This window comes from Corapipo altera, unplaced genomic scaffold (genome assembly GCF_003945725.1).
Source record: "Corapipo altera isolate COAL_440 unplaced genomic scaffold, ASM394572v1 69, whole genome shotgun sequence".
NCBI classification, from domain to species: Eukaryota; Metazoa; Chordata; class Aves; order Passeriformes; family Pipridae; genus Corapipo; species Corapipo altera.
The window spans coordinates 2,041,981-2,063,538 of record NW_020884908.1 but is presented as its reverse complement, the minus strand read 5'-3'; the positions used below and the strand labels follow the sequence as shown (position 1 = coordinate 2,063,538).

The 21,558-nt window shown below is 42.2% G+C and overlaps 1 protein-coding gene across 1 annotated transcript; it reads right to left on the bottom strand.

The window, feature by feature from the left end:
* Positions 1-12,405: 12,405 nt before the first annotated feature.
* On the bottom strand, positions 12,406-21,289 carry COPS4 (COP9 signalosome subunit 4). The gene is made up of 10 exons (XM_027652802.1): positions 21,154-21,289; positions 19,969-20,048; positions 19,244-19,395; positions 17,927-18,030; positions 16,957-17,110; positions 15,661-15,811; positions 15,094-15,264; positions 13,909-14,024; positions 13,472-13,556; positions 12,406-12,985 (listed from the first exon to the last, which is right to left on the bottom strand). The coding sequence occupies exons 1-10, from the start codon at positions 21,228-21,230 to the stop codon at positions 12,852-12,854; spliced, it is 1,224 nt and encodes a 407-aa protein (XP_027508603.1). The 5' UTR covers positions 21,231-21,289; the 3' UTR covers positions 12,406-12,851.
* Positions 21,290-21,558: the final 269 nt, after the last annotated feature.

Here is a 21,558-nt window from a genome sequence, read left to right as displayed (position 1 = left end):
TGCACAGATTAGGAGCAGCAAAGAAAACCAGTTGTAGAGCACATCAAGAATGATCCATGTGAGAAAGCAGTGTCTGAGAATGAACCAAGTGTTCTATGGCTAGCACTGAGGTTTTATGGCAGCAGATAGGTTGTTCAATATTGTAGGAACACGAAACAGTTCATGAGGAGGGATGGTCTGGAGAAAATCCTGAGCAGATTCCTGCAGGCACTTAAGAGAAAAGAAAGAGTTCAGTTCCTGCAAAGCACACAAACTGCTGGCAGCAGTAAGCAATGCAGTCAGGTGAGAGTCTAAATGCAATTTTAAAAGCTCTTAATGACAGAACATTCTCTACAGAAATTTTCATATATTCTGCAGCATATTTCCCCATGCTGAGTACTGTTCTTACTGCTTTTAGAAGCACTTGTGTTGACCTGATTCAGACCTTTACTAGACAACTGCCATAAGGCCACAACTGTCCTTGGTGCCATGGTTGAAGCCCAAATGGTAGCTAAGCAGACACTCACTCACTTCCCCGCCGTTGGAATGGGGAAGAGAAATGGAAGAGTAAAAGTGAGAAAAATCATGGGTTGAGATAAAGACGGTTTAATAGGTAAAGCAAAAGCCACACACACAATCAAAGCAAAACAAGGAATTCTTTCACTACTTCCCATGGGCTGGCAGCTGTTCAGCCATCCCCAGAAAAGCTGGGCTTCATCACATGTAATGGTGACTTGGGAAGACAAATGTCATAACTCCTAACAGCCGCTCCTTCCTTTGTCTTCTCTGAGCTTTATATACTGAGTGTGACACCATATGACCTGGAATATCCCTTGGGTCAGTTGGGGTCAGCTGTCCCAGCTGTGTCCCCTTCCAACTCCTCATGCACCCCCAGCCTCCTTGCTGACAGGGTGGTACGAGAAGCAGAAAAGGCCTTGACACTGTGCAAGCCCTGCTCAGCAGTAACTAAAACATCTCCGTGTTATCAATGGTGTTTTCAGCACAAATCCAGCACAGACCCAAAACACAGCCCCATACCAGCTACTGTGAAAAATGTTAACTCTACCCCAGCCAAAACCAGCACGCGTGGAGAAGGCAGCCCCTGCATTTCAAAGAAACTAAAGCCCTTAACTAGCCACGCAGGAAAACTAATTATGACATTGTACAGTCAAGAGATACAAAGGCGAGCCTTAATTGAGCTGAACAGAGCACCTAGGACAGGTGAGGTACAACAAACTCAGAATTCAGCACAGTCTGTTTTATCCAGCTTGTCCTCACTAAGTAGCTTGGATGTGTCTGTGGTACAAAACCCTTTGCAGCACGGACGCTGTGGACAAATATCAGTCTGAAACTGAAATCCACATTCTGCCACCTGACTGACATAAGGCAAAACCCAAAGAAAGTGGCAAAACCCTGCAGTGAGGGTTGGCATAGCTTCCTGTCTTGTTCTTCTGCTCACAAGTCTCACAGGAGTTACTGTCTGATGGGCAGAAAAAGGTGCAAGAGTGGCTCGCTGCATCCTGCAGACACAGCCTTTCCCCTTGCAGTGGAAAATTCCACTCTGGGGACTCAGCTGCTCATTAAGGGAAACTACCCAGTTATTTCACCCTCACAGGTGTGGAGATGCAGTGGCTCTCCGGGACACCATGCATGACAGCCATTTCCAGGAAACAAAAGACCAACTGATGGAAAACATGAATAAAACATACCCTGTGCAAAGCAATAAAGAAAAGCCTTTATCACAAGCTAAAACAATACTGCACATGATTGATTCTTTAAGACATGCCCCAAAACAACTAAATGGTTTAAAGGGTAACTTTTTAATGGGGTATAGGTCAGAGAATATTTTAGGTGCTAAAACCAATGCCATTTTTACAGCAACCATTTCTTACTAGGTAATCTGACAGGGTATTTTCACTTGGTTTTTAACTTGCTTCTGCTGCATGTCCTTTAACCTCGTGATCCATTTCATTTAGAGATTACTCACTCACTCAGAATTGGGCCCACATCAGCATATCTCTGTAGAAGTAGTGTCAAAATATGCCCCCTTTTCATACAACACCAGCTTTCAGAAGTATAGTTCTGCTAACTCAGGCTGCGGTCTCTCCCTCTCACGGACTCCCCCTTGGAAACAAAGACTGCTACTCTTGCACATCTGTAGCACTCTGGGACATCTTCACAATTCCATGGCTGTTACATGGGAAAACTGAGCTGCCAGAGTTAACTCTAACCCATCCAGGGAATGTGTAAACAGACTGTTTAACAGCAAAGACACAGGACAGGTTCCTAACTATACCTTGCACACAAAACAGTTGGTGAACACTCGAAACTAACAATCTACTTATATTTGCTGTGAGACAGAATCAATGTTTCATTTCTGAAGCCCTTAAAATGTGAGGCAACAGATTCCCTTTCTATGTGCTGCATCTAACTTGCAGAAATCCTAAGCTGACTTTGTGGTGCTCGCAGGAAAATCAATCCAGCAAAGTACAAGGGGCTTCCCACCAAAATGGAATATAATTTCATTTTGTGAGAATGCAGTGATTTGTTCTGCTAGCCCCAGCGGCTTAGGAATTGATTGCCATGTATTGGTGTGAAAGAAAAGCCAACCATTTGCACAGATTCTCTCCTCTTTTAGTACAAGCTAATACCACAATCGATGCTGATAGCAGCCAGAGGCAATTGCAATGTGTCAACAAAGGAAGAAAATGCCTGAGAGCTCTATAAGTGTGGGAAACAACTAGGCTGGAGGAGCACATGGAACATATTTAACCATCTTCTCCTTTAACTATCAGAATGGTTTCAGACCCTCAGGAGCAGGTAGCAGCTGGCTGGTATCTCTCCTGTAGTCAGACATTTCAGTAAAAATAAGTAATCAGAAATGAATACATTATTTTCTTCCCAGTTCCCGCAACATGCATAAACACACCTAAACATCCCCAGTGACTGCTGTCAGCACAGGATGGAAAGGTGGGTTTGTAAAACCCCTTTGGCACAAGACAGTTTTCTGCCACACCTCCTCTTCTTACCAGCAGCAGTTCCAAGCTGACTGCCCCACGAGCTGCAGTAGGATTCCTCAGCACAGGCTGGTGCATGCACAGCTCAGCAATGAGATTAATGGTCACAAGGCAACAAAAGTAAGATCACGGTATAACCAGATCTGTCCTTGAGCAGAGAAAAGAGGAACAACTGGCTGTGAAATGGACTGTCTGCACATCAGGACACGTCATTGAATTGTCACTTACCTTTTCTCAATTAAAAATTATGCAGGAGTCCAGTGTGATGAAGTATTACAGCTGATAATCCAATCTCTGTCCTTTAGAGGTCTTTTGCCAATCTGGCTCCCAAAAGGCTCTCCACGTTCATGCCAGGAGGAAGCATGCTGATGGGAATTCAAAGAGCAGCTGGACAATTTCATGACCAGCATCACCGTTTGTAAATCATGTCAAGAGTAAGCCCAATGCCACAGGCTCTCGCTGACAGCAGAAGGCTTTTCTAAACAACCCCACCATTCTGCTAACAACAGCCCACACATGTGCAAGGTAGGGAAGACTGATTTGAAAATCACCCACCTGCCCTTTCATTTTCCCCAAGTATCCAGCTGTGTCACTCATCAGTGCTAACAAGATGTCAGTGTCACTCACTAGTTCTCATTAGCAGGCAAAGCACAATTTTTGTTGGCTTCTCAGCCATGTTTGGACACTCTCCTGCAAGAAGGCAACTCAGGAAATTAAAATACTAAAAAGCCAAGTGATTAGGAGACTCAAAGGCTTATGTACCCGTGTGTGTAACCCTATCCAACACAGTTCTTCAAGCATTGTTGTGCAGTAATCATTCTGTCCCTTCAGGTGTCCAAGACCAGACACCTCTGACACCCTCACTGCCATTGTTCAGCTATTATCCAACTCCCCCAAAGCACTCCATGGCTAGCCATGGCTTGTGTCCAAAAGCATGCTCAGAGGTGCCCAGTCACTAAATGACAACCCTACTGCTCCATCCAAAGTCCTTGCCATCCCAAAAGGGCTTGGAAACCAGATACCATACCCCCAACAAGAAAGGCCAAGCTCACACAGACTTAGCTAACCCCACTCTCCAACCACCAGTGAAGGAAAATGAAAAAAACAGGGATGATTCCATCTCCAAAAAGAGGAATGCAACCTACCACTGCTGGAAGATGTATTTGCCAAATTCCCGGCACAAGCACAGGTTTCATCCTAACCCCCAGAAAAACCATACACCATCTCCTTCAGCTGAGCACTCACTGAGAAGCCTCTTTTATCCCAGGCCCACAGGCTTTCTTGACTAGTGAAAAACATAGAAACTGTAGGATCACTTCTAGGCAAGCATCTGGCATGCAGCTACCTAGAGGTGGAAAGTGTTCTCCTGACTTAACTATAGCAAACCACAGCAACAACAAATGTGTTTCACATGTGGCAACATATACTCTAGCAGCTCACTTTTTTGATCAAAAAATTTAAATAATTAAATTCAAACTTTCAGATAAAATATGATCACCTTATTGGAAAACAGAATGTAACCTTCCACTCAGACCCAGAAGTTAATGTAGTTATTACTTGATGTGCTTGATTGCTTTGTTTTCTGGCCATACATTTCTGATGGCACTCTGCCTCAAATACAAGAATCACAATCACAATTAAAGCCTACACCATGGCTGCTGTGCAGAAATGGGTAGGGTACAACCCTTTTCACCTTCAAATCACAGCTTCAAAAAGCTTAAGGTCTGAACAGACCATTAGGTCACTATGTCTGACCTCCTGTAGATCAGACCCTTAAACTGCACTGTTGGCTCTGGACTAAATTCAGCCAGTATTAACTGACTAAGCCACTTTCCAGCCAGGCAGCCAGTCTGGATTTCAAGACAGCAAAACAGTGGAAACCTACCCTTTCCCCCAGATACTTAGTTCCAGAGCTTAGTCCCTGCTCTTAGGAACCACTGCTTTGTTTTCTCATTAGTTGCATGTTTTCAACCTCTACCCGTTTGTTACTGCATCTCTTACCCTAGCTTAGTAAATACACTTTCCATGGAAGAAAAGAGACAATTACCCACTCCACAGACTTCTGAAAGAACTCAACAGCGCAAATTCCTCAAGTTCTTGCTAAAAGATATTTACCTTTTTTAAATCAGTCTGACCATGCTTTGCTGTATTGCCTCAATGTTTTAACACACCTTTAAAAGCACGCGTTATCATAATTTCAGGCTTTTTTCTCTTAATGATTTTGCCAGCTCCAATATGCAAGACACAAAGCAATAAAATACTAACATACCTATGTCTAATTTGCATGCAGCCATTTCAAGGTCTATTTTGTATTAACAACTCCCCTCCACCCAGACTGTTTTGCCTTACCAGTCGGTCTTCACTGTAATGAAGCATCCACAAATATCATTCTACAACCTATTTACTTGCAGACTGTAAATAGAAATGCTGAGTTGTGGCTGTTTCTAACAAAAGCTCTTAGTAGATAAGGATTCCTTCATAAACAGCTAGAATGAGATCAGTTCATTAACTCTTATCCTATCAGCTCTGAACAGTTAAGTCTTGCAAATCACAAACTCCTGTGAAGTTCAGTACCTCTTGTCCCCTGCACAATTACTTTTGCCAACCCTAGTGCTTCTACTTAGCTTGTTTGCTGTAGCACCTGTTTTCCTTTAAGCCATAATGACTTGCACTAATACATTCCCATCCTGCAATTCTTTATCGAGTGCATCTCATTTCAGTTTTGATATATTTTCCCTAGGACTACTGACAGAATAGAAAGCATACTGATGAGCCTTAAACTAATATGAGCTCCTAATCCAGTGATCAACTCCCATCTGTTTGTCCCTTCACACATGCCACAAAGAGGAGAAACATTACTTACGATTCAAAGGAAAGTTCCAGCTAAAAACAACATTTAAAAAATCAAAGTACATCTGGAGTATATAGTAAAGATTGGTTTGTTTGTTTTTTACTGTAGAAGTTGTAACACCTTTTGCAAACGACAGCAAAAATCCTTTTGATCCCATCTTGGGTCTCCCGTTGCCCCTCCAGTGCAAGTGTACCTCCTCAGGCCATGCCTATTATATTAGCCCCATTGGTTGCCTGTACATCCTGAATTCCCAACCAGCATCTAACCACAGAGCTTCCAGGGAATTAATAATCTTCCCCCCTCTGCTAATCCCCCTCTGTCTGGTAATCTTTATTCTTCCTGGAAGGAGAAAGCATCTGATCAGAGAAGATGCCCTCAGGTTAGGGGGACAGGGATTGAGCTCCATTAGCAAAAAACCCACAGGCCAAAGCTATTGAGCAGCTGTTGGTAAAGGAGGCTTACAAATTTAAGTCTAGGTTTCCAGCCCCATCTCTCAGCACTGCTTTAAGCAAAAGGAAATGTCTTATATCAAGCTACTGCTTTAGTTTTATAAATCTATCTATATGTACACCTATTTTCTGTTCCTAAAAAGTTTGTGAAAAAGCCTTAATGGAGGGTTACACTCAGCAACTCCTTATTCTATACACACACCCTTTTACTGTCTTTTTTTTTTCTGTACAAAACCAAACCTATGAGCTAGGATCAAGTTTGGCTTTTTTAATTTTTTTGAAGATTTTAAACTTTTTAGCACAGAAATAACCTGCCTCAAGCTTTTGAAAACAACTCTAAGAGCTTCTTAATATGATAGAATTTGAACTGTGCTTTAGTATCCGGCCTCCCACTATGATATATTCTTGAATGTTATTGCCTTCTTTTTTTTAATACTTGCCTTCATCTCAAGCTTAAAACTGTACCACATCAGTGCTTTAAGTCCCCACAGTGCTTCAAAATGGATGTGAATATAGCAACAGAACATAGGTGGTGGCAACCACTACAATTTCCATTTTAAATCTGCAGTTTTTCTAAATCTTACTGTGAGTCTTTCTGATTACTCAATGTGTATTCTTTTATAAACACAGGCTTTGCAAGAGGCCTGACATCTCACCTGAGTAATGACAGAACTTGTACCTTAGGACATACTTCACCTTCAAAAAGGAGATCACAAAAAAAAAAGAAATAGCAGAGGCTTGGGGCACATTCAAGTAACAGGACATCTTACAAAGACTGTGAAATTTTAAAATATTCTCCAACTACTCCTCCCTGTTTTCATGCATTACTGTAAAGTAGAAATACATAATGACAATTATCTGTCTTCAGATAATAAACACGCTAATTCAAAGAACAAAACCCTGGTCATATTGTTGCCTATAATGCTAGAGGCTGTGAGGAGTCAGAACAGAATGCCAAACCCAACACAGATGAATAAGGCAGTACTAACTATAGAAAGTGACTATTCAGCGCTCTTCAGAGCAGAAAATTACAGCTGGTCATGGATTTTGGCCATGTGAAACACTTACAGAATACTACACCTTGCCATTTTCCTCTAATTTTATAGTTAGTGCAGTAACTTAGGACTATCCATATATAGTAGAGACCAGTTAGGCAGAACGTGCTGGAGAATGCAGTTTTCATGCTTCCTGGCTCTTGAAAACACTCAGCAACAATCAGTGCAAACCATTACATGATGCTTTAACGGTGCTCAGGTGTGCAGCCACGGTGTATGTTTTAAAAGCAAAGTCACAGGAGCAGTGCAGTCTTTTGTATACAGAAATAAAGTTCCATGCAGACAACAATGGAAGCATTTATGCACCCTGAAGTGTAGAAGCTACAACAATGACTGAAGCATTTGAAAGCCAACAAAAAGACAGCCATGCTGGGACCCAGCCCAAACTATGCGGTAACCAATAATATATGTTTTCCTCAATCATTCCCCAAAATAATCCATACATCTTATGCTGTGAAAATGTATCAATTGCTTGATTCATAGCATGGTAACTGATCTAGTTCCAACCCTTCTGCCGTGGGTAGAGATACCTTCCACTAGACCAGGTTGCTCAAAGCCCCATCTGACTTGACCTTGAAGACTTCCAGGGATGGGGCATCCACAATTTCTCTGGGCAACCTGTTCCAGTGCTTCACTATCCTCACGGTAAAGAACTTCTTCCTAGTATCTTATCTAAACTTACCCTCCTTCAGTTTAAAGCCATTCCCCATTGTCCTGTCACTCCATGCCCTTGTAAAAAGTTTCTCTCCAGCTCTCTTGTAGCCCCTTTAGGTACTATAAGACTGCTCTAAGGTCCCCAGGCTGAACCATTCCAACTCTCTTAGCCTGTCCCATAGGAGAGGTGCTCCAGCCCTTTAATCATCTTTGTGGCATCCTCTGCACTCGCTCCAACAGGTCCATGTCTTTCTTATGTTGGAGACCCCAGAGCTGGATGCAGCACTCCAGGGGGGCCTCACGAGAGCAGAGTAGAGGGGTAGAATCAGCTCCCTCGACCTGCTGGCTACACTGCTTTCGATGCAGTCCAGGATACAAGCAGCTTTCTGGGCTGCAAGTACACAACCTCTCATCCACCAGCACCCCCAAGTCCTTCTCCTCAGGGCTGCTCTGAGTGCATTCTCTGCCCAGCCTGTTTTTGTGCTTGGGACTGCCCTGACTGGGGTGCAGCCCCTTGCACTTGGTCTTGTTGAACTTTGTGAGGTTTTAGTCTGATGTTCTTAGTCGGGTAAACTCTTTTACTTTGTTTTGGATTATCTTTTGCAATGAATAACAAAGTTAGAGTAGTAACTACTGCAAAGAATAAAAACATCATTTCATAGAGAAGCCATTTATCATGTGTACAGCAAAGTCCCTAAATTAAAAAAAAAAATAAATTAAAGGAGATGGATTTGACCAAATTCAGTCCCACATTATACTTAAAAACATATCATATATTGTTTTGAATCATCCTGCAAAGCCCTCTGGTAATGTTTACTCCCTTACTCTAAGCTAAGTCCTCTACTTGTCACTTTTAGCTCTGGTGGAGAGAAACCTTCTGGTATCAAGTGATTATTATTCAAAGTACAGAAGTACAACATGTGGCAAGCAAGCTTTGTAACCACGCTCTGAGTGCAGCTGAAGGCTCACAGATTTAAAAAGCCTGGAGGTCAATTAATTTTTTCTTCAGTGCTTGCTATGGATGAACACAGTTTAATCACAAAATAAAGCTGGGAATGTGCTGGCAGTCTTCCACCAGAGCTGAGGCCTCAATGCCAGTTATGTGTGCTTGGCTCTCCATCTAGTGGGGAGCTGCTGGTTTTGGTTAATGGCTGAAGTGGGAAGGATTCCCAGGCCAGCAGTGGGGCGGGGCTCAGAGGGGTTAGCACTGCTCTGCCCACATCTGTTAAGGAAACTTTCCTGTCTGGCCATCCAGAAGGCAGAAAGAAAACTATTGAGGCATTTAACCACTGCCCTTCCAAGTAATAAACATAACAGATTTATGACTAACAAGACTGGCATAGGACAGTAATGATTATCAATATGAAATCATGAAGGATTCTCAAAAGTCAGTTGTTGATCAGCTGGTTGATCATTTCACTACTCGTTTAATGTCAAAATGGTGTAATCAGTTTTCCTTACCTAACAACAAAATAAGAACATAGTACGTGGTCCTTCCCATTAGGTTCTCAGCTGGATTTTCACGAGAATCTCTCCATTAACTCTTGATCCCCAGGCTGTACATCATGTACCTGTATTTCAGGTGGGCTGGGTTGATACTACTGAGCACACTTCCCCAGCTTTTCAAACACTTTCTGCATATATGTAACATACTGGGTCACACATTCATGACCGTCAAAGACACTGGTCTTAGCTGGGCTGTAATTCCTGGTAAAACCAAGTGTCTCCCACAGAGAACTTCTACTGGTATCAGCACTACGGGTTATCGTCCCATTTCCCCCAGAGCCAAATTCAAGGCTTCTGGACACTTCAAATGAGTGTATGCACATATTTTTGCTATCTTTTCTTTTAATGTACTACTCATCCTTTTCACTTGTCCTGAAGATTGTGGATTGTATGGTATATGTAATTTCCTCTCTATCCCCAAAGACTTACACAGCAGATTATATATTCACTGTAAAATGAACACCTCTGGTTCAGTTGATGGTGAAACTGAACTAGGTATAACTTCTTTCAGCAAGGCTTTTACTACTCCTCCTGTGTCAGCCCTTCATATTGGAAATGCTTCTGCCCAGCTGTCTACCACTAGAAAATGCTATTGCCCAGCCGTGGGTGGCGTGTCTGCAGAGCCTATTTGGTTGCTCTTTTAACTCTGAGCTCAGTCAGATACTTGAGAACTTTTGGCAAGCAGTCAGCTGTTCCAGGTTTTATTTGCAGTGGTATAAATTCCAGGAGCTGCCCATACTTTTTGTACTTGGCTATTACCACTGTCCCTCCATGGGCTTTATCATGAAATCATCTAGCAACAGTGAGTAAACACTTCTTTGGCAGAATCAGCTTTCCCACAACTGACCATATTGCATCATCATTTTGAGTTGCCACCCACTTATTTTCCAAGTCTCTTTTCTTCTGTTGAGCAGTCCTTCTCATACATAGTCTTAGTCTGTCAAATTTGTCCATTCATTCTGGTTAACCATCAGAACTAGAACACTACATTGTCCCAGAGGGTGCCTGGCTCTGGCCTGTGCAGCTGCATCAGTGAGGGCATTCCCTCTACCAATTTCTCTTGACCAATGCCTCTACTGTGGGCTAGACAATGTATTACAACAACTTCTGCAGGTAACTGTACTGATTCTAGTAAACTGTGTATTTCTTCTCCATTAAATACTCTTTTCCCTGATGATGTGAAAAACGCACTTTCCATAACATGGGTATGACGTACCCCAAACGCTGCACTTGTCAAGGCTACTACTTCTGCTCTTTGTACACTTATCCTTACTGGAAGTGGTTGTGCTTCCATTACCTGGCCCCGGCTCACCACAGCATACCCAAACCATTGTTGTCCTTGCATGGTAGTAGGACGAGCCACCTGCAAATAGAACTACATCTGGGTTATGTAAGGGCACATCAGTTAAATCTGTCTGTGGTTTACTTGAAATATGCATCACCCAAGGTCATCTTGGTTTTGAGGCTAGAGTTGGCCACTTTTGGGTTTCTTCTTTCAGAAATGTTTCAGTAAAACTGCTTATTGCTTTCCAGAAATCAATCCTGGCCCACTGGGATAAAAGGTATTCCACGAAGCAGCTGTGAACACTCACTGGTATGGCTCTTTACAATTTTAGTCTCCTTTAAATATCAGAGCAAAGCAGCAAATGCCCTAAATTGGAATGTGTGTGAATGGCATACTTGGCACCCCTTCATCTGCAAAGGGCATGCTCCCCAAGAGCTGTGTGCACAAGTCAGAGCACAAGCAAGAAGAAAACAACAGGCTCGGAACTAATAGTGATTATGTCAGCATTTCTCCTGAAGGGAGAGAAAATTCTCAGCCAGTACCACTTTGAACAAGTTACAAGTAATTTCCATTGAAAAATGTGGTCAAAATACTCCTTAGCCTTGAAAGGGAAAACCATGTCATCACTTTGCTCTTCCTTTTATTAGTATATGTACTTATACCTAAGTATAGCAGGTGTGCACACTGTTCTTTCCTGTAGTAAAGATTTTTATTTAACAGCAAGTAGTTTTCTGCTGAGCTTGACATCCTGAAACCTTGTGAATTCCTTTCTTCTACAATGTTTGCCTTGTCAGCCAACTTGGTTTTGTTTCTGTAAGCAGTTAAAAAGTTGAAAAATATGAAGTTCCGTGGATCCAAGGTATGCAGTTGAGTGGAGTGAGTTTCCAACATAATGGAGATAACAAAGCATAAAAGTCTGTGAAGACTCAAATGTTTGTCATGTTCTTTAAATGTGTATCTGGTGAACCACAAGAATGGGTAAAGAGTGCCCAACTCCAGACTGATAAACATCAGAAGGGCCACTTTGATACTTCACTGCTGTGTATAAGCATCTCAAGTCAGTCCTGCTTATCACACGACACCTTTACCTAGTTGTTGTATCTCATTACATAATTAAGTTGCACAGTATTCTCTGGCCACTCGAGCTGCAGAAGTTGTTTAATCTTTTGAGTGCAGAATCCCTACCTGTCAAAGTCTCCTGTTACACCTCCAGTTCCAAAAAGCACTCTGAATACTTTTGTGCTATTACCAGTGCGATCCTAGGAAATAAAACAAAGAGCACGCTTGGCTTACCTTACTTGGTATGTTCTATGTTCTCATCGCTTCCCATATCACTGCAACAAGCTCTCTTGGCAACACTGGTCTTTACCTCAACTGCCAGCACAAATAACTGTGCCCTGCTGCACCACCAGTGCAGGAGAAGGTCAGTATTTACTTCAAGTTAAGATTTCAAACTTGCATTTTACAAGAAAAAAAAAAAGAAGGAAAGAAAGCTGTTACACATTTAGTGTTTTCAGGGGCTGAAAATGACAATTACAAAAATTCTACTTACTTCAAGTTACTGCTAAAGAAAAAAAATGAAAGCAAAACAATACAAAAACAAACCCCAAAACCTGGGTCCTTACAACACTTAAGCCAAATGGCTTAGCCTTTATTACAACTAAAAGAAACACGGTGCTTCTATTTTCATAGCAGGATTCAAGCATCACAGGAAGTAATGGGCCACAAAGCTCTAACAATACAGTGTGTGGGGGGGAAAAATTAAATAAACCAAACCCAAATCTTGCTGCAGACATTACAGCTTCTTCCACATGGAACCCACAGTTTTCAGGACAGCAGAGTGCAACACAGAGGCAGCAACAGCACCATTCTAAGCTCAGAGAACATTCTAAGCCTGTCACACCAAACGTGGTATCACCTAATTGTGTCCTAAGCCATAGTGAAAGCAGAAGACAGGGAAATGAATGTGGGTTATTTGTTTCACAGTCCTGCTCAGTTCCCTTCTTCCAGCATAGCAGGCAGTTGATTGCCTCCACTTGGACAACGGCTGCACAGTCATTGAGCCATCTGGGCCTCCATGGCCTGCGCCGTCCATTCCGGGGCTGTCTGACTTATCTTCTCCAGCAGGTTGTTAACTTGGAAACACAGTGACTGAATCTGTTTGTCCCAAGTTGGCAAAGCTTCACGAGCTGAAAAGCAAAAAAAAAAAAAAAAAAAAAAAAAAAAAATCAAACAACCCATTCTAAACAAAGTAAGTCTCAGCAAATCCCTTGCCTCTTTAACTGCAACCTTTCCATCTGCCACTGCCCTCACCTAACTCACAGAGGAAGCTTTCCTTGCAGCTACAGCAGGCTCATTTCGGTATTCAAAAGCAACCATTATTTCAGCTGTTAAAAGCCTGACTCCTGCACTGAAAGTAGATTTGAACAGAGAACTTCCTGGTGAGCCTGTTCCTACAAGGAGACTGATGAAATAAATTCACACTTTTCTGTGGGTGAAGCGTCAAAGGTTCTCTCTCCATTATGGCAAACCCTGCCACCTCCTGGTCGCAGCAAGACAGAGCAAGCTCCCTTCAGACAAGGTATTAGACCTAATTTCCTTATCCTGTTGAACACTATCTCAAAAAGCTCACTCTGAAGGGTGCTAAAAAAGTAAATTACTGTGGTTGAACTTACTCTCAAAATGAACAATTCCGTCAATCTGATCAATAAATCCGTTCATGCGACCCTCGGTTATCATCTGAGAAGCAATCTTTTCTGCCTGGAAGAGTAAAGAAAGATGGCAGAAACTTCATCCATTCTGAAAGAAGTTAAAAATTACTAAGACTTAACAGCCTTATAGGCTTTTCAACATCTGCACACATTGTGGGGGAAGGAACCCATAGACAACACTAATTATGAAATGATTAAACATACTCCATTATTCCTCATTCCACATGGTGTACCTTCCATTCTCACAAGATGTGCTAGGTATTCAACCTTCCTCATAACATGAGATATTTAATTATTTCCTAATATTTAACTATTTTCCCTAATATTTACCACAGTTATTTTCTCAAGCTGCTGATGTTCCTTGTTGTTTTTTTTTTTAAAAAAAAGTAGATAATGGATACCTTGGCTGCTGGGATCTCTAGTAACGCTCCGAGCTCTTCAAAAGTAATGTTGTTGTAAAGCTTGCTTGCAGATAGTAAGTTGTGTTCAATAACAGCTCTGTCCAGGATACTGGAACCTTAAGGGTTAAGATGAGGAAAAAAAACCCTCAAAACATTACTATAAGATTTAAATATTGGTTTATATTGTATAGCAAGTGAAAAAGCACTTCTTTTTTTTTCAAAGTGTTACAAGTGCAGAAGGTCCAGATGCATCTGCCTCACATCAGTGTTAAGCTAAGCAGAGACAGTGAACAAAAAGAAATAGACAGCACGTGGTTGATTTTAAGGCAGATAGCTTAAACCCTTTTATTTAATTTCTAGAATAATCAATAGGATCCCTTGCTACAAGACTCAATGTTTGAACTGAGGGAGTTTGACCTCCTGCGATCAGTTCCTAGCTTGCCAAATGGAAAGACCATTGCTTTGGTTTTTTATTATTCATTACAGCTCTTAGGGTACAATTAACTCTCTCTTAGTGTTCTTGTGATAGACCCTTATCTAAGGGTCCATCGCTGTTGACTGAACAGTTTAACTCATTTGCCCCTTAACCTCTAGTTGAAGGCAAGCACATTATTAAATATCAACTAACTTGCGTTCTTTAACTTATAAGGACAAACAGTACAGGTTATAAATAAACAACAAGCTGACCCAAGGAAAGGAGACTGTTAGCAAGTACTTTTAACACAGTTTTCACTTCTGTGACTACATGGTTATTTATTTGCCCCTAATCAACAATTATTATTCACTAGGAAGATTTTCCTGTTTCAGAGACCAGCATGTTTAGGATGCCAATGAAGTCATTATGTGACATTATTTCTCATTACTCAGGTTCCAGAGCTAAGACAGTGACAGTGAGATGGTTCAGAAAACAATTTGGATACAGTGTGAGGTCCAAATCATCCCCTCACTCTACGTCACCTTCCTGTCAAGTCAGGAAGCAGTTCAAATAAATAAGTAAATCAGTAAGACGAACTATAGCTAAGAAGCTTTACTATGCCCACGAGGGTAACGGGCTGAAAAAATAATTTAAAAATAATGATATAAGCAATACTAAGTTCTTTTCCATTACCCTTCTTGCCTGAATTGGGCAAGTCTAACTCCCACAGACGAGCACCTTACATTAGGAGGTTTTACAGAAATACGTACCATCGGCTGTAGTTGCTTTCTGGTGAGGCATCAGCATAGCTGCAAACTCTTGCAGTTGATTTCCACGGATAATTCTGTCGAGATACATTTTCTCCAAGATCCCATAGGCTGCAAGCTGCTGGCATCTCTCATCCTTGAAGAGCGTAGCAAGCATGCGAGAACGCTGCTGTCCTAGGGCAGTCAGGAAGAATCCTCACAAATGATCACCAAAGCACCAAGTATTTAGAGGTAAACAGCAGGAAGTTATCATTATTTTTCCAAAATACACACAAGTAACAGCCAATGAAGCTGTACTAAGGAAGGAATTTGATTGTGCTCAGTTCCAAAATGCCGTTTGCCACTACCTTCTGCATTTTTAGCCAAGATGCCACCTTATCACTGGCAAAGACACTGAACTAATCCACCTCTGAGCTAACAGATGCCAACAGGCAATTCTGACACCGTGTTCATAACTTTGGATTCCTCGACAAATCTTAGTGCAAGATACCTCCACACAAGTAATACACAAGATTACCTGCTTCAGGGGAAATACCTACGTTGGCTCTTTTATACAAAAATGTATTTTACCTGCTGATGCCAAAATAGTACAATGCAAAGCATGCTTCAATGCCTCCAGTCGCTCAGTTTCGTGGACTATGCTCTTATAGGACAGCTCGTTGTATCTTTGGGCAGCCTCAATGAACTTTCTTCTGTAATCGAGAACTCGAGCATAGCAAACCTAGAAAGGAAGGATGTCTCAGAAAAAGAAAACTAGCAGAGGTGGCTGCATAATACAGGTGTGCAAAACTTGCACACTATCAAGTGACAGCTCCCATAAACATTGCTCTTCTGCATCTTAGGGAAATCTGTGTCTTCAAAGAATTAGCCTGACTTGAAAAGTCATTGCTAAAGTATCACGGAAAGCAATTAAAAGGGCACTTCCCACCACTGTTCACATGTTAAATATTTCAAATGTCTAAAGGCCAGAAACTTAAGTACATGAAATATTGTACAGCTGATACTGTACTTATGTAAGGTTCCCCTTCACTACTGACACTGACAGCTGGCACTTAGGTAGCAATTCGTGTGTTTCAAGTGTTTGCTTTTTCCTTTCAGGGCTGTAACAGCATCTGATATTTCTTCCTTCCTTTGTGCTCTTCTACAATTTACAGAAAACATTTACACCTTCAACTAAGTGCACACTTTAAAAATTAGCATGGGAGGAGAAAAAAAGGAAAGGGAAAACCAACAAATCAAAGCCACTAGACACTGAGTTACACAGCTCATGGCACACCTGGTTTGTGTTGTAGAATTTTAAACACTTATCTCCTTGATCAGTACTGTTACACTGTAGTCATCACTGCTCATCAGTTACTAAACTCATTTGAGAAATTTGTGTATGAACTAGGTACACAGTAAACCCACAAATAAGTAAAAAGGCCAACAGTTAATTAACTACTTAAAATTTTAAAGAAGCTACTTTTATGGATGGGAATCATCATCTAATTACTGAGGGAAAGGGAGGGGGGCAGGGAGGTCTTCCATTGTCCCTAGTTATTGGATGCAATTTTTTCCCCCCTCTTAGATTTACAAACAAAGGTGGAGGCAACATTGTCAACAATATTTCAGATGTTTTGAAGTCTTCTCAATCAGTACAGGAAATTGGCATTTAAGGAACCTTTACAGACTTATCTCTGCATCACAAGGAAAGAGTTGCTTCATTATTGCTGTGTCTCTCAAACTCCCAAAACCATTTAGAAGCTTTTCCCTTTGTCTCTTTTCTCTTTATGAAAATTTTAGTGGCAGCATGTAAAAAAACCCAACCATCTCAGTGTGGAATCATCTCCCTACAGAAAGAGAAAGCAATAAAGCAAGTTAGACAACCTTATAATGGATTTGCAGCTGCTCATTAGTTGATTCATTCTGCAGCAGGGAAGCTCGGTTAATATATGCTTCTGCCTGAACGGGGTCATCATCCTCCAGATACAGCCTGGCAATTTTCAGGTAGGTCTCCAGTTTATAATCTACATTGTACTGTCTGTAGAGAAAGAAAAGCAAGTGCTCAGAGTTGCTCCAGAACTACCCTTGCTCCTAACTGTTCTAAACATATATTATGATTCTCAAGCACTTGGCAACATTTGGTTTACCCTGCTTTCTTCTTCCCTAACACCAAAATTAGCGCTCTCTGTCCAGTGTAAGGAAATTTGAGATGAATGCTAACGTAGAACTGGCCCCTACAAACAGCAGTAGAAATAATGCTGTCCACCAAGACACAAATGTACACACTAATAATCTGATTTTTGTGGATTAGAACTCTGCCACAAGTGGTGAGCCATTTGAGTTAAGAAGCAAACTTGTAGTGCAAAGCCTACAGCGGTTCCTTCTGCATGCAGAGAAAGAGGGCAGGAAGGACAACCAGAAAAAAGCAACAGCAAGGGTTCTAAATCTAAAAAACCAAACCAAACCAAACAAAACCCACCCCACAAACACCCGAAGAATCCTCTACTGTATTTGTTAATATCCCATTTCAAACTGTGTCTTCATTTTGAACTGAGAAGGTGGACACATGGAAGAACTGCCACCTTTCAAGAACCTTTCCATAACCTTAGAAGCATGTTTGCAAAATGCTATTAAAAAGAATTGTTTATCAACAAGACTAATTAATACTGCATAACTTGTGATGCAGCATTTTGACCCACTGAACTCCTACTGTAATGTACAGTCATCGAGCTATACTTCTGCCATCTGACAGTAGTTCTGGGAAAATATATAACCCAAAAATTCTCACTCACTGATCTAGTTAAGTACAAAGAGAGCAAGTACATGTAACAGCACAGAACTGTGTGTAACATACTTTTGCCCTGTTTCCAAAGGGATCCCCACCAACACTTGTGCTGCATTTCTCCAGTCTTCTTCTTTCTCATAGATCGATGCAAGATGTTGCCTTATTGAAGCGACCTAAAGAATAATAAAATCAGTTGCAGAAACTATAAGAGTTTAATGGTTCTGGATTAACTTCCACAGTATTTTTTCTTCTTTCTGAATCTCCTCAACCTACACCCCACCTTCACAGACACAGCAACCTGCACACATGCAACTCTTCCCACACAAGGAGTCCTGTGTGGGACTCCTGGATCAAGTTTTAATACCAAGCTTTTTAAATATGAGTGCTGGTTTGAAGCATGTTTGTGACAACATAAAAGGAGTTCATCATCAGGGAGTGATAAGTAGTAACCATTTATAAAGCTTTTAAAAAGATGAAATGAATCTTTCAAGAACTGGAGCACCAAGATTCACAAGCCGTTTGTTGCAGTTACACCTCATATCGTGCCTGTGAGACATGAATGAAGTGAACTACGATTAGATCCTACTGCAGAAACTTCTGCTTTGTAGGGCAGCTGTCAGCAGGTAAAACGTCAGTGCTTACAGCCCAGGTTTTAGAAGTGGAAGTGTAGGTAAAAAAAAAAAAGAAATCATCAGATGTCTTGGATTTAATTTATGTATAATAATGACAACAAGAGGCAAGCATTTTCAGCTCAGACTTAGAGTAAAATCTGCTTAAGAAGACAACAGATAAAGAGAAGAAAATATAAATCGTGACAGAAATTGCCTTGCCTTTCTTCTCAACACTAAATCCTAGAGGCTTTTTATATAAACAACTTCTCAGATAATGATGCACATTCGTACAGCAAAAGACAGAACTGAATTGGAAAAGAACTGCAGCACATTCAGTAGTCAACTAAAACTGGGATTTTGACATTTTTTCCCTGGTAAAATGACTGGCTAAACACAACACACACACAGAGGTTGTTTATTTCGAAACAAAAGCTATCTGTCAAGATGCATGCTCTTTACATCACCTGCCTGCCCCATCACTGGGGCAGAAGGCAATACAATGAGTACCAGTCTGTCTCTCAACAGCAACTCCAAGCTCAAGTATTGTTCCATTGTAAGAAGCCATTTTCTGGTAGCAGAGGAATTACATGCCCAGCATCATTATGAAGTGACTAAGTCTGTATTCTTTGCACAGTCCTAAATACTCTCTGCATTTAGCTCAGGTTTTCCATGTACAGGAACACAAAACTGGACTCCAAGTAGGAGTATCTGTTTTGAACAGCTTTTTAAAAGGCCAAACCCTCAAACCAAAACCTCCTCAGCATTGATCTCTCACCTGCTCTTCAAATGAAATAACTCTAGGCTGTATCTTTTCCAAGGTGAAGTGGTAGATTTCTTTGGCTGTGCTGTCAGGAAGACTTGGAAGATGGGTACAGAAATCTGTCAGCAGCTGACGTGAGATCACCAGACTGACATTCTCATTCACCACTGGGTCAGAGACAAAAGAGATGCAACACTTGTTAGTGCTTTCACTACAAGTGATCATTTCCTTTTAGAAAAAATTTCAATATTCCAATTTTTAAAACTGCATCCAAGTGAAGGGGTTTGTTTTTAAAGGTGATTTTTTTTTTTCTTTCAGAAACTGACTACAGGTCACCAGAGTTCTAACCCCTGACAGATAATAATGAATTCTTCACTTCAATTTATAGTTTAGGGAGGTGTTTCATGCTGAATCGCTGTCCTCAGTTGCTGAAATATCTTGGGAAAGTAAACCTTTAGGCTTAGTCTCACTAAGTTTAATCTCTACTCTAAAAGAATTACAACAGGTGTAATTTACAGAGGTGTTCAATAAGCCAAACACCCAATACAACACAAAAAAACCCTTAATAATTTCATTCCCTCTGAACATCTGAATGAGGTGATGACGGTTCCTCTTCCTGTTCTGTTTGAGTTCCAACAGGACCCAAACATCATGTATTTATGTAGCCTCAAGCAGAGCTTACAAATATGCAACCCCACAGACCTCTGGCCTTCACTCAGGGTGTAACCAATTCTACTTACTTGCTTCCACAAAAGCTTTCAAAGCTTCAAGTTGTTCTACACCCGACAGCTGAATGGCTTTTTCCAATATTTGACGGTATCTGTCCAAGATTGGAAAAAAAAAAGTTAAAAATCACTCACAGGGCACATTTTATCACTAAGAAGTTCTGCCTCTCTGCTTATTTTCAATGTCAGAGCCCTAGTTTTGTTTATATTTTCTATGCCTTGAGGTGGCAATTTTCCAAAGAGTATGTTCTCAAAGGTCATGAACATTCACCTGGAGCTGATATCTGGCGCTTCTGAAACCCCATGACCAGATTCTCAGACAACACAGCTCATCATTTTGTTACCTGGGAACGTATGCGCAACCTTGAAGGTTTTAAAAAAAAAATAATAATCACATACCTAGGATAGCGAACAAAAAAAGTAATGAAAACTATTATCATTCAAGGGTTCAGCCTAATAAAGAAAAAAATGTCCAAAATGCCACATTCAGTGAGACTGAGAAGCAGCATTGTGAGGGGCGAACAGCAGGTTATATCCACTTGACGGGAGGACAGTGCAGACTGCATTCTCAAGTGCTTATTCCTGCATAAATGGCAACTTAGAGCTCATTAAACTTTGCCTCAGCGTGTGTGACACTGACGAAGTGCTACATCCACGCTGAAGCCACGTTTTGGCGGAGAAGTTTCCAAGGTTTTACACTACAAGTCCTAAAAGTGACTCAGCCTCCCCAGAACACAAGCAACTGGACTGGGACTCCAAGAATTCCAGGTGGCCGATCCGCATCTCCCGGAGGAGTAAAACCCCACGAGACACATCGCGCCGCGAGCGGTTCAACCCCCGAGGTCTGCCGTCCAAAATAATAAAATAATAGTAATGAAAACAGTGGAAAGAATAATAATTACTAATAATAACAATAGTAGAGTCGTTGACGTATCTATGGCAGCCGGGGCAAATAAACTCCCTGACCTATCGCTGTGGTACAGCAGCCGAGCCCTGAGGGGCGGGTGGACACGCGGGGAGCCCGTAAACAAACAAAAAAAAGAAATTACAGAACTACGAGGTGAAATCTTTCCGTCTCCTTTTTATTTAAAGCAGCGCGGCCGCTGGGCAAGACCCGCCTCGCCACTCCCAGGGCCCGGCGCCCCCCTCCCGACCCCGCTCCGGCTCGCACCCCTCGGCCCCACCGCGGGGACGACTCACTTTCCCGCCAGGTCCTTGTGGGAGCCGCTGGAGTTCATGAGCTGCGCCAGGTCCTGCCTCACCGCGCCCGCCGCCATCTTGGGAGCCACCACCGCCTCCTCCCACCATGGAGCCGCGCGCGCGGCGGCGGGGGCGGTCACGTGACTGCGGGAGGGGGGGTGGAAGGAGCGCGGGCAGCGGGAGGGGGTCGCGCCGGGCGGGCCCCGCGCGCGATATCCCACGGGACGGGCGCGCGCGCGCAAATTCCGCGCGGGGGGAAAGGCCGCGGCTTCCTCGCTTCCTCCCTGCCTCCTCCTTCTCTTCTTCTTCTTCCCGCGGGTGGCGCCCGCGCGGCCCCGGAAGCGGCCGGCGGGGCGGGGCGGGGCCCGGAAGCGCGGGGCGCTGCTGCGCCGGCGGTTGCCAGGG

Coding starts and splice junctions, on each gene's coding strand:
- COPS4 (XM_027652802.1), bottom strand. CDS start 21,230: ATGGCGGCGGGCGCGGTGAGGCAGGACCTGGCGCAGCTCATGAACTCC. Junction 17,111..17,926: donor CCTTTGGAAACAGGGCAAAA/GTATGTTACACA, acceptor CTTTCTCTACAG/ACAGTACAATGTAGATTATA. Junction 14,025..15,093: donor GAAAGCAACTACAGCCGATG/GTACGTATTTCT, acceptor TTAACCCTTAAG/GTTCCAGTATCCTGGACAGA.